The sequence below is a fragment of the Lacerta agilis genome, chromosome 2, assembly GCF_009819535.1.
Source record: "Lacerta agilis isolate rLacAgi1 chromosome 2, rLacAgi1.pri, whole genome shotgun sequence".
Classification (NCBI taxonomy): Eukaryota; Metazoa; Chordata; class Lepidosauria; order Squamata; family Lacertidae; genus Lacerta; species Lacerta agilis.
The window spans coordinates 109388624-109402008 of NC_046313.1; the positions used below are offsets into that span (position 1 = coordinate 109388624).

The 13385-nt window shown below is 48.9% G+C and overlaps 1 protein-coding gene across 1 annotated transcript in view; it reads right to left on the bottom strand.

The window, feature by feature from the left end:
• The window catches only part of NOTCH4 (notch receptor 4), a 44782-nt gene that overhangs the window by 27860 nt on the left and 3537 nt on the right, over positions 1–13385 (bottom strand). Inside the window, exons 3-8 of the mRNA XM_033142168.1 lie at positions 12267–12535; positions 9921–10259; positions 7439–7561; positions 3110–3265; positions 2177–2362; positions 189–296 (exon numbers count right to left, since the gene is read on the bottom strand). Of these exons, the coding sequence (XP_032998059.1) occupies positions 189–296; positions 2177–2362; positions 3110–3265; positions 7439–7561; positions 9921–10259; positions 12267–12535 (1181 nt within the window). The remainder of the gene's footprint in view (positions 1–188; positions 297–2176; positions 2363–3109; positions 3266–7438; positions 7562–9920; positions 10260–12266; positions 12536–13385) is intronic.

Here is a 13385-nt window from a genome sequence, read left to right on the forward strand (position 1 = left end):
CGCGGTGGCTGAAACAGAAGAATGAAAGAAGAAGAAATGGAGAGAAACGGAAAGATTGACTCATCCCTAGATGGGGATGAATACATGACTAGGAGCAAGCAGTTGAATGGGAGGGAGGAAAAACCAGCCACTTCAGAAATCCCCCCCTGGCTTGAGATCTGGCTCCTCTTTTTGCCTTCCTCACTTACCAAGAGGACACTGGCAGGCAACTCCATGGCTCTGCTGCAGGCAGGTTCCTCCGTTGAGGCAGCTATCTCTGGAGCATTGTGCCACTTCACACAATGGCCCACTGAAGCCTACATTGGAGAGGAATCAACAGAAGATATTATTAGGGGTGAGAAGGCAGTGTGGTACACTGGTCAGAGCAGGGGTAGGCAATCTCCAGCCGGCATCCAGTCTTGGCTTATCAAGGGGGTTCAGGTTGGCCCATGAGGCTGTTTCCCCCTAAACCGTGCTCACCTGTGACACCAGCCGATAGGAAGTAGGAAGGAGTTAAAAAAAAAACTTGGCTATGCATGCCTCTTCCCAGTAGGGAACAGGGGTATAAAGTCAAAGCAGGAAGGTTTAATGCACTTCCCGCACTTGCTAACTGAAGAGTGGGGGGCTGGTGGGGCTGTTAAATCCTGCCCAGTTCAGCAGGAATTCATGCAAACCATATCCTGAATCCGGCAGGGGTGTGCATGCTAAAGCAAATGTGTTTGGGTTTTTTTCTTCTTCTCCATTTTAGTAGGGGATTCCACACAAACCCCTGCTAAAACCAGGGTGGGGAACCAACCCCCCCTTTTTTAAAGCAATGCCTTGTAAGGTGCTTTGAAGTCCTGACTACGGGACTTCAAAGCACCTTGCACCTGATCTCATTGTGACATCAGGTGACTGAGAGGTGGGGAGCATGACCCACCTGCCGAACTTGTCCTGCAAGGCTGATCTGATCAGGACAGTTTGGCCTGTGAAGCCCCAAAAGCAGGGGCGTAGCAACGGGGGGCGAGGGGGGCGGGCCGCCCCGTGTTACATAATGGAGGGGGTGACAAATTAGCAAGAATTTTTTTGGGGGGGGAAATGCCTGCTCCGAAGGTCTTATCTTACTATACTAGGGATTATATAGCTATATATGAAATTTCATGCATATCGGTTAATATCTTGACCTTCCTCCACCAAAATAGCTGTTCACTTGGCTGTTTTCCTATGTCATGAAGGCTAAAATTTCAGTTCAGAGAACACTTACTGTTTCCAACCCTAAACCTGTGGAAAGCCATCTAATTAGACTTTGAGAGGTTTTTAGGCGGTAATTTAATTATTGTTTGATTTTATACCAATGTTATATATCTGATGTTAGCCACCCTGAGCCCGACTTTGGCCGGGGAGGGTGGGATATAAATAAAAGTTTTATTATTATTATTACTTGTTATTATTCCTTTGTAAGAAAATATGAAATAACGCAAAACCATTTTTGCGGGGGGGGGGTCAATGGGGGGGTTGACGAGAAATTTTCCGCACCGGGTACCACCTGACCTTCCCATGCTTGGGGGGGGGGACAAATTTTTTTTGCCCCCGGGTACCAATTTACCTAGCTACGCCCCTGCCCAAAAGCTAAATTGGCCAGGGATGATGGATGTTGTAGTCCAACAACATCCGAGGACCCAAGGATGAAGAAGGCTGTTTTGGTCAGCAGCTCCCTTTATCCTTGACCGCCGGCCATGCTGGCTGGGGATGATGGGAGTTGTAGTCCAGCAACATCTGGGGACAATATATGGAAGGACACTTGGAGATGGTGATGATGGATGAAATAGAGTGCCTGATTAAATTATGGAACTTGCTCTCACCGGAGGCAGGGATGGCCCTCATCTTGGATGGCTTTAAAAGAGCATCAGACAGATTCACAGAGGAGAGGGCTATTGATAGCTGCTGGATACTAGTTGCTGGAAACCACAAGAGGGGAGAGGACTCCTGTGCTCAAATCCTGCTTGCTGGTTTCCCACTGGTTCAGCCACTGTGGGAACAGGGTGCTGGGCTAGAAGGGCCACAGGCTCTGCTTATGCTTTTGCGTGACTGGACCAAGGGGAAACCCAAAGAAACTGGAGGGCTGAGTTTTCAGGATTTGAACCCAGGACTCCCCTGACTCGACTCTTGACAGCCCGACTGCCACACCACCGTTTCTCTTCCCAGCCCTGCTCCTTACCCGAGGGGCAGAGGCATTGAAAGCGGCCCAGCAAATCCAGGCAAGAGGCTCCGTTGTGGCAGGGCTGGCTGAGGCACTCGTTGAGGTTCGCTTCGCAGCGAGAGCCCGTGTAGCCCTCGGGGCAGCGGCAGGTGAAGGATCCGGGTGTGTTGTGGCAGCTTCCTCCGTGTTCACAGGGCTCTGCACCTGGACAGGCAGAGAGGAACAGACTGTCACGGACTGGCTGGATGTACAGGACGCTGGTGGGAGGCACCAGCCAGGTTAACCCCCCAGAGAAGAAGGATCAGAGCCAGGGGATTGATGGTGGGACGATGATGGGTGGCGAGAGGGAGAAGGAGCAGACTGGGAGGAAGAGGTATCAGGAGCAGGAGGGGAAACAGGGTTTAGTGAGCAGGAAGAGGCTGTGGCAGACAGCAGTTCAGACACCGAGGCTGGAAGGGATGGGGGTGGGGTCAAGAGGCTGAGTGAAGGCCGGTTGTGGAAGAAGACGGGGAATCTCCCTCCTGCTGCAACCAATTCCCCTCTTCCTGGTCTCCCAGGACATGCAGAGAAATGAAGAGGGTGGAGCGACGAGAGGCAAGAAGGAGAAACCTTAGGCTGCTAGGGAAGGAGTCTTAGAGAACAGAGGGAAAGCAGGGACCTTCAGTCTGTCTCCTTGACGCAAGACCCCCAGGATAGTTGCTGAGACCATCAGGCCAGAGCTTGCGGTTTGTTTCCTTGAATAAAGAGTTAACTTCACTGGCCTCAGGTGATTTATTGTTTCATTGCTGACCTGTGCCTGACTCTGACACAGACGCAGGGAAGGGACGTGGCCATCTGCTCACACAGAGTGCTTCTGGACGGTCCTCTTATTCAGCATTCGTTCCCAACCAGGTTCTACTTATGATGGCGGGTATTTTTTCTCCCCACCCCAACCCACGCCTCCCATTTTACCCATCAGGCACTCGTTGATGTCTTCATAGCACGTGGGCCCAGCGTAGCCTTGCTGGCAGGTGCAGACGGCATTGCCGGTCCGGAGGTCAGTGTCACAGAACGCATCGGGGTGGCATGGGTTGCACAGACAGGCATCATGCAGGTGGCAAAGGAGCCCTGTGGGAGGAGATATAGGCAGTTATTGGAACAGCCCTTGACGGAGGTTGGCCTGCCCTCAAACTAATACCAGCCCTGCATGCCTCCCTATGGTAACCTCAGCCTTTCATAGAACCACAAAATTGTGGAAGTGGAAGGGACTCGGAGGTTCCTCTAGTCCAACCCCCTGCAGTACAGGAATGTCAGCTAAAGTATCCGTGACAGAGAGCTGTCCAATCTCTGCTTAAAAACCTCCAAGGAAGGAGAGTCCACCACCTCCCGAGGGAGATGGTTCCAGTGTGGAACAGAATCATAGAATCATAGAGATGGAAGAGACCACAAGGGCCATCCAGTCCAACCCCCTGCCAAGCAGGAAACACCGTCAAAGCATTCCTGACAGATGGTCATCAAGCCTCTGCTTAAATACCTCCAAAGAAGGAGACTCCACCACACTCCTTGGCAGCAAATTCCACTGTCGAACAGCTCTTACTGTCAGGAAGTTCTTCCTAATGTTTAGGTGGAATCTTCTTTCTTGTAGTTTGAATCCATTGCTCCGTGTCCGCTTCTCTGGAGCAGCAGAAAACAACCTTTCTCCCTCCTCTATATGACATCCTTTGATATATTTGAACATGGCTATCATATCACCCCTTAACCTTCTCTTCTCCAGGCTAAACATACCCAGCTCCCTAAGCCGTTCCTCATAAGGCATTGTTTCCAGGCCTTTGACCATTTTGGTTGCCCTCTTCTGGACACGTTCCAGCTTGTCAGTATCCTTCTTGAACTGTGGTGCCCAGAACTGGACACAGTATTCCAGGTGAGGCCTGACCAGAGCGGAATACAGTGGTACTATTACTTCCCTTGATCTAGACGCTATACTCCTATTGATGCAGCCCAGAATTGCATTGGCTTTTTTAGCTGCTGCATCACACTGTCAAGTTTGTGGTCTACCAAGACTCCTAGATCCTTTTCACATGTACTGCTCTCAAGCCAGGTGTCAGCTCTTAGTGTCAGAATATTCTTCCTGATGTTTAGTCAGAACCTCCTTTCTTAGAGCATGAAGCCTTTGTTTTTATCCCACCTTTCGGAGCAGGAAAAAACAGCTCCATCTTCGATGTGACATATTTGAAGATGGCTATCATATTTCCTCTCAGTCTCCTCTTTCCCAGGCTAAACATACCCAATTCCCTCAACTATTCCTCATAAGCCTTGGTTTCCAGGCCATATTGGTTCCCTCTGTCGGTGTTGACAGCACTGTGGTGATTTCACAGAATGTTAATAAACAGTCCAGATTCTGAAAGGGGTGAAGGGAGCTCAAACGGCATACAATAGGTCAGAGTCAATTAAGTCTTACTCAGAGTAGACCCGCTGAACTTAACAGAACTAACTTTGCTGTGCACATTTATTTCAGGGGGTCTACTCTGATTAAAGCTTAATTGAATACCACCCATCAGATAAGGAGCCGGTCATCTGTTTGTCACCTTCCTTCCTATGAGCAGCCCCTCTCTCCAACCACCTACGGTAGGGATCATAGCTCAGTGGTGCAGCACATGCACAAGACCCCAGGCTCAGTTCTTGCATCGCTGGCTTGTGGTGCTTCACCTGGTCAGATAACAGAGACGCCAGTGGTCTGATGCAGTCAGCACACAGCGGCTTCTGTGGATATCTGGGCTGCCCTAGTGTCCTGCACTGTTTGCAAACAACATTCTCAATCGCGTCAGCAGCAGGATGTTGACAAACAGTGCAACCTCTGTCAGGGAAGTGAGAGGTCAGTGTGGCTGGGGAACATCCCTCTTGCCAACCCATCATAGGGTGTCTCTGCAGATTCTGCTTCTCAGGCGACCACTAGGCAAGTCGCTTTCCTAAGATAGCCAGACAGCTCCTTTTACTGCTAATTCAGGAAGCGGGGAGCTTCCTGGTTTCCTTGTTTACCCGTTAGAGGCTGGCGGGGCAGGATCGGTAGCTCTTTAATGAGATTATGATGCTATCTGTTTTATTTCTGATCCCTTTCCTAACATTGCATTTGCTTCCCCCCTCCCCTTTGCTGTCGCCGCCATCTCACCAAGACGGCGTGTCCCTTGACCATTCAGCTGCTCCTCTGAGATCTTTCCTTGGTCAGTCCAGAACCCATCACAGAATACCTCTGCTCCCTCCCCTTACTTCATAAACAATTATTTCTTAAAACTGATACATTGAAAGAAAGAAAACCCCTCAAAGCCTTTTACAAAACCGCTTGAGCACTGTGACTTTTCCTTCGGGTGAGGGAAAGGGCCAATCTTTGAACGCAGACGGTCCCGGTTCAATTGATATCATCTCCAGGGGGGTGGTGGGATTTGGAACGTTCCTTTTCTGTAATCCTGGAGTGCTACTGCCAGTCAGTGTAGACAGTATGGGGCTGGAAGTCTGACTTGGTATAAGGCAGGGGTGGCCAACTCTCAAGAGTCTGCGATCTACTTTCAGAATTAAAAACTGGCAGTGATCTTGGGGGGGTTCAGCTCAAAGTTGTTGAGCTTTCTAGGGAGGATAAAAGCCCCATTTTTAGGGGTTATTAAAAAAAGCTTTTGGGGGGGGGAGTTCCGTTTTGAGGGGGGTTAAAGGCAAGGGACAAAAGAGAGGAAATAGTATGGGATTAATTGGTAATAACTGTAAATTAGGTTTAAGGTGGGAGTCAACGGGCGGGAGTCGGGGAAGTCTGTGGGGTTAAGATGTTATGTGTATTAGAATTGATTAAATTGGCAAATCATAAGTGTTCACCCTAGTGAGAGGGGGGTGTATTTGGTATGCTCCTCTTGGTGAGAGAAAGGGGGGTTAGGAAAATTTAATCATGTGTTAGAATTTGATAGGGGAAATTTGATTGTAATTGGGTTATAATGGATTGTAGAATTTGATTGTAATTGGGGTATAATTGGAAAATCTAATAAATATTATTTAACAAAAATAAAATAAAGGCAAGGGACAAAGGGGTATAGTCACTCACAGAAAGATCGCTATGGATCGAAACAGCAGCCAGAGAAAGCTCCGGCTTCCCTTCCAGAGATCATACAACAATGGAGGGTGGGGCAGGGGGCATGGCACGAGTCAGTTTTAGTGATGCTAAGGAAAGGGAGCCAGAGATCGACCGCGATCTACCAAAACCTCGCAGGGATCTACCAGTTGATCGCGATCGACCTGTTGGACATCCCTGGTATAACGCAACCTATGGTTTGTTGGTTTGTTTTTAATGTGGGAAGGGCCACAGCTCAGGGGTAGAGCATCCCTTTGCATGCAGACAGTCCCAGGCTCAATTCTCGGCATCTCCAATGAGGGCTGGGAATGTCTTGTCCCCTGAAGGAGCGTCTCCACCCCACCCCCCTATCGATCTACCCGGACACTGAGGTCCAGCGCCGAGGGCCTTCTGGCATTTCCCTCATTACGAGAAGCCAAGCTACAGGGAACCAGACAGGGGGCTTTCTCGGTAGTAGCACCCGCCCTGTGGAATGCCCTCCCACCAGATGTCAAAGAGAACAACAACTACCAGACTTTTAGAAGACATCATAAGGCAGCCCTGTTTAGGGAAGCTTTTAATATCTGATGTTGTGTTAAAATACATGCTTTTGAATTATGGTGCTGGAGGAGACTCTTCTCCTTTTTTGATGCTTTTGAATTATTTTGATGCTTTTGAATTGATGCTTTTGAATTATGGTGCTGGAGGAGACTCTTGAGAGTCCCATGGCCTGCAAGAAGATCAAACCTATCCATTCTCAAAGAAATCAGCCCTGAGTGCTCACTAGAAGGACAGATCCTGAAGTTGAGGCTCCAGTAATTTGGCCACCTCATGAGAAGAGAAGACTCCCTAGAAAAGACCCTGATGTTGGGAAAGATGGAGGGCACAAGGAGAAGGGGACGGTAGAGGATGAGATGGTTGGACAGTGTTCTCGAAGCTACTAACATGAGTTTGGCCAAACTGCGAGAGGCAGTGGAGGATAGGGGTGCCTGGCGTGCTCTGGTCCATGGGGTCACGAAGAGTCGGACACGACTGAACGACTGAACAACAAAATATTGTGTTGGAAGCCGCCCAGAGTGGCTGGGGAGGCCCAGCCAGATGGGTGGGCGGGGTATATATTATTATTATTATTATTATTATTATTATTATTATTATTATTATTATAACCTTGAAAAGCTGCCAAAGATGGTGGCGGGAACATGCTGGTACCTCACCTGTCCAACCTGGCAGACAGTGGCAAGTATATGATGCCACCCCATCCTGGCAGGTTCCCCCGTTGCGGCACTGATGCCCAATGCAGTCGTCTGGGTTCACTTCGCAGTATTGACCTGTGTAGCCTGGGGGGGGGGGGAGAGAAAACAAATTCATGGAGGATTCGTTGGGAAGGTGGACAGGCTTTCGTTCTGATGCAACAGGGCCCTCCTCAGGTACTTGTGCGGAAGCAGGCCTACAGCCACCATTTGCTCTTGGCCGCCATCTTAGATGGTAACCATGGTTAGCTGCAGGGCCACACCAACCATTAAGCGAAATAAGCCCATGCTTAGGGAGTTTTCCATTTCCAGATTTTGAACATTAATGGTCACAAAATTGCTCAGCTGAGAGTTCATTTTCTTAGAATATTAAAAATCCCAACAGAACAACTAGGCAGCAAGGCAGGCTGGGCGCCTTATCTCTACTAAGTATTGCCATAAGAATTCTAAGGTCTCAAATATAAAATAAATGTTCATAAATAGTACAAGAGAACAATCCTGAAGCCATTTTGACTCTCCCAAATTGACCTCAAATATTTCTCTGCAAGGAGGAAGGAAATGGGAAAAGCTTTCCAATAGTCTTTGGACTGTAGGGGGTTACACCTTCCTTTTCAAATACAGTTTGGCAAGTATCTGTTAAACTGAGAGTAAGAGATTCAGGAACAAAGTATTTACCATCTCAAAGGGGTGGCCAGGCTACCCAGAAAATGCAACCGAGTAAGGCATTATCAGGTATCCTGGCACACAGGAGAGAAGCAACACTCTCAAATTTCTGCTGGAGACCGCCTCCTTCTGTGATGTAGGTATGATGGGGGGGGCAATTTCAAGGGTCTATATAGGGGCTTGCGCACCATTGTTTGGGGTTCTCCTTCCTCCTGCGTGTGGTGAGTGGGGACTCTGTTGCAACTGTTTATTTTCTTTAATAAAGATCAGGCTTACTAGCCGCCTTGCTTCTCAGTATACTCTGGTTGGCCTCTGTTATTTTCTCCTACCGATAGGGGACCCACTGAAGGACTCTATATGGGCTCTGGAATACCCCATAAGGGAAAGGGAGCAGTTTTTCTTATAACAGTATAGAAGCAGATGTGTTAACGTAAGATTAGTTTTGAGAATCTGAACAAAGACATTGCAATTAGAAAAAGTAGGAGAATTTCTTCTTTAAATATAGATAAAGTAAAGGTAAAGGGACCCCTGACCATTAGGTCCAGTCGTGTCCGACTCTGGGGTTGCGGCGCTCATCTCGCTTTACTGACCGAGGGAGCTGGCGTACAGCTTCTGGGTCATGTGGCCAGCATGACTAAGCTGCTTCTGGCGAACCAGAGCAGCGCACGGAAACGCCGTTTACCTATTACCTAATAGGTACCGGAGCGGTACCTATTTATCTACTTGCACTTTTGACGTGCTTTCAAACTGCTAGGTGGGCAGGAGCTGGGACTGAGCAACGGGAGCTCACCCCATCGCGGGGATTCGAACCGCCGACCTTCTGATCCGCAAGCCCTAGGCTTTGTGGTTTAACCCACAGCGCCACCCATAGATAAAGTAGAACCATAGAAAAAATAAGCATCCTTTTCCATCTTACTGTAGGTTTTGTTTCATTTCAAAATAATAATAATTTACATTTTGTTATTCTTTTTATTTTGAATAAGATACCTGAGCGAGCACCCCGTCCGTGCAGCGCTGCTGCTCCCGGGATGACGGAGGGAGCGGTGGCGCGTGGGAGTGGCGGGAGGGACCGCCGCTTGTCACCCCCACCCGCCGCTTGTCACCCCCACCCTCCCCTGTCACTGGGGGCGTACCGCCTCTACCGCCCCTCCCCAGCGACGCCCCTGGGTGGACCGTTTGGGGCAGTGCGGAGCCTGCGGGCGCCCAAGCCACCACGTCACTCCCAGGAGAGATGTGTAGCTCAGGCGTGCTGCAGGCCCCGCGTTGAGTGCCGCCCAGCATTTTGTCACCCCCTTCAGTGGTGACACCCAGGGTGAACCGCACCCACCCGCACCCCCTTCCTCCACCCCTGGGTAGACTTTAAAGCCAATAGTATATATGCTGGTAGCTGCCCAGAGCGGCTGGGGCAACCCAGTCAGATGGGCGGGGTACAAATAATAAATTATTATTATTGTTGCTTCATACTTCACATTCTGTCCCCCAACTTTAGGGTAGAGCATGGGTAAAAATGAACATATTGGTGAAAACAGCACACACGAAACACATTACTTTAGGGTAAAACCGCTCGCAGAGATGAATGCAATTCACACTAATGAATTTTCACGGGCATTTCATTCATTCTTTCTTTTTTTAAACCGCACCCAAATTGCTGCAAAAACATGGAGAATTGAATCAAAGCTTGGACAAATGAGAAACCGTGAGCACTGAAATGTAGAGATCCTTCCACCACAAATCCAGGCAGAAATCCATGGATTGGGTTTATCAACCTCGCCTGTTTGCTTACCTGGGGGACACAGGCAGCCATGGTACCTTTCATCAACGGGGTGGCAGGTGCTGCCGTGGAGGCAGGTCTCTGGGGAACAGGGTCCCAGACGGTACTGGCAGAGCGGACCCGTAGAACTGGGTGGGCAAAGGCAGCGGAATGAGCCAATGTTATTAATACAGCTGCCTCCGTTGAGGCAGGGGTGAGGGTCCCCGAAACACTCGTTGACATCGTGCTGGCAGGTGTGCCCTTCGAAGCCCGGCCGGCACTGGCAAACGATGACCGGGTAGGTGATGACGCAAGTCCCGCCGTTGGCGCAGGGATTCGCCGGGCAGAAGTCCATCAGCTGGCAGTTCTTCCCTGGAAGCAAAGCCAAATGCGTAAGCCAACCTTGTTTCCCAGCTTTTTCCTCCCCTCTGGCTCTCACAAGAATGTGAGGTTCAAGGTCAATGCAATTCAGCATCCTGTTTCCGACAGTAGCCACCCTGATGGCTTCCAAAGGAAGCACGGTGTCGGAAGTGCCGCAGCAGAGATCATGCCTTGAGCGGCTAAAGGGTTAACTCTGTTCTTTGTTACAGACAACAGCTAAGAGCGGAAGGCAAGAAGGAAGCGGCAACCCCCTAGCTGCTGCTCCGAGAAGTGTTAGGGTGGAGAAGGTTGGCATGCCCCACCCCCAGCCAGTGCCCATGTAGGCAGAGGGTGAAGGTGCTGCTTAGCCGCCAGGTAAAGTGGCATGATCTTCCCTGAAGTAATGTGTGCTTTGATTGGCTGCGTAGTTTTACGGGAGTTTTCCTCTGTATATTTGGTTGAATGTCTCCCTGTGATGTGCAAGGCCTGAATTTAAAGATAACAAAAGCTCTCTGTTCTTTTCTCCTCAGGTTATACACTGTTTCTGTTAGGATTTGTTTTCTCTCTGGACTCTGTTTGTGTTATTTAAGTGACTTTGCTAACTCTCAGAAGTAGGGCAATAGTTTTCCCTAGCTGTTGCCCATGCAGCAACTGGAGTTCCATGATAGACTAACTCTGAATACGGAGTCTCTCTTCATGTTATCATTAACCATTTTATTATGATAGTCCTATGCTACATAATTATGTCTGTCCTTCCTACTGTCCTTTTCTTCTGGGAGAAGAGTCACAGCTTAATGCTTTGTCTCAGATTTAATCCCCAGCATCTCCAGGGAGGGCTGGGGAAAAATCCCTTTAAACACTATGACAATACATTCCGAACATTGAGATATGGCCATCCTTTGAAATTCCCACTTGCCTACATTTTACAATGCCATTCTCCATCCAAGTAACATCTACAAGAATCCATATACAGTTGGGTCAAAGTACGGCCTCGGTCCTGTATACCTGAAGGAGCCTCTCCACCCCCATCGTTCAGCCCGGACACTGAGATCCAGCGCCGAGGGCCTTCTGGCAGTTCCCTCATTGCGAGAGGTGAGGTTACAGGGAACCAGACAGAGGGCCTTTTCAGTAGTGGCACCCACCCTGTTGAACACCCTTCCATCAGATGTCAAGGAAATAAGCAGCTACCGGTATTCTATTTTTAAGAGACATCTGAAGGCAGCCCTGTTTAGGGACGTTTTTAATATCTAACGCTGTATTGTTTTAACATTTTGTTTGGGAGCCGCCCAAAGTGGCTGGGGAAGCTCAGCCAGATGGGTGGGGTACAAATAATAAATTATTATTATTGTTATTGTTATTGTTATTGTTATTGTTATTACAAGAATGCATGTACTTAAACATGCATCTATTATTGAAAACAACCTGCGAAAAGGCGTACTGTTAGGCAGAACTGCCTTGCAAAATTACGTACAGTCAAACCTTGGTTGTTGAATGTAATCCGTTCGACAACCGAGGATCAGAGGGCAGTCGGCAAAGTCAATGGAGAGAGAAAAACAACAACAACTCCCTGGAAGCAGTTTGGCTTCTGAAAATCATTTGAAAACCAGAGCAGTTACTTCCGGGTTTTTGGTGTGCAGGAGCCGAGGTTTGACGGTATTTCCGGGGGGGGGGGGGGGAATTGCGTACAAAAATGCGTAAGCTAAGATAAATTAGAGCTTAAAATACTAATGAACTTTTAGGAGGAACTTAAAAAGAAAGAATCGCAAGCTGATGTGGCATTGTGGGTAGCTGAATTTAAGACCGGAGAAATGATAAAATGAGAGAAAAAAATGAAATTGATACATTCGCCCTTATAGCGCGTACTGGACTGTGAGTTGCACCAAGCTAAATTCTACGCAAGAGCATTGGAATTAATGGACCTAATGGAATTAATGGACATCTGTTGATTGCAATGGGCCTACCATGAGTTGATTTCCCAAACAGTAGCCACAAGTGTGTGTGTGTCTTCCTTTGCCATACCTGTCCACCCTGGCAAGCACTGGCATCGATACTCTTTCCCGGAGAGCCAGTGGCACGTCCCCCCATGTTGGCAGGGGGAAGGGAAGCAGGGGTCTCCAACCACCCCCTGGCAATCCTCCCCAGTGAAACCCGGAGGGCACAGGCATGTGTAGGCAGGGGCGTTTGGGGGAAGAAGGGCCGTGAGGGAGCAGGTGCCCCTGTTCTGGCAGCGCCCAGGTGTGCAGGGGTCCACAAATTGGCAAGTCTCTCCCACGTAGCCGGCAAGGCACCTGACAAGGCAAGAAGAAGAAGAAGAAAAGTTAGAGAAAGGATAAACTTCCCTAAAGCACAAAAAGCTCTAGTGAAGCCTGAGTCCGAGCTATATAGTTGCCAAAGACAGTCATTTGTTATGGATGCTGAGAGTTGTTAGGAGACCACTATTCCCTTCACAGAGTTACAATTCCCAGAGGAGATGACTGTTAAACCACTCTGGGAACTGTAGCTCTGGGAAGAGAAAGCAAAAGGAAAACTGCTTGGAGCTGAGTTTTCTAGGCACAGCAAAAGCTGAAGTATAGACAAGCCCCGAGAAGAAATATGATAGCCATCTTTAAATATCTAAAGGCCTCTCACAAGCAAGCTTGATTTCTCCTGCTCAGGAAAGTAGGACTTGAACCAATGGATTAAAGTTGCAAGAATGGTAAAGGTAAAGGTAAAGGGACCCCTGATCATTAAGTCCAGTCGTGTCCGACTCTGGGGTTGCGGCGCTCATCTCGCTCTATAGGCCGAGGGAGCTGGCGTTTGTCCGCAGACAGCTTCCGGGTCATGTGGCCAGCATGACTAAGCCGCTTCTGGCGAACCAGAGCAGCGCACAGAAACGCCGTTTACCTTCCCGCCGGAGCGGTCCCTATTTATCTACTTGCACTTTGACGTGCTTTCGAACTGCTAGGTGAGCTTCCGACTAAAAAACAGGAAGAACTGGTGGAGAATTGGTGGACTCTGCTTCACTGGAGGTTTTTAAAGCTGAGTTTGGGTGGCCATCTGTCATGGATGCTTCAGCTGAGATTCCTGCGTTGCAGGAAGTTGAACTAGATGACTCTCAGGGTCACTGCAAGCTCTGTCATTCTGTGTTTCTATTATTCT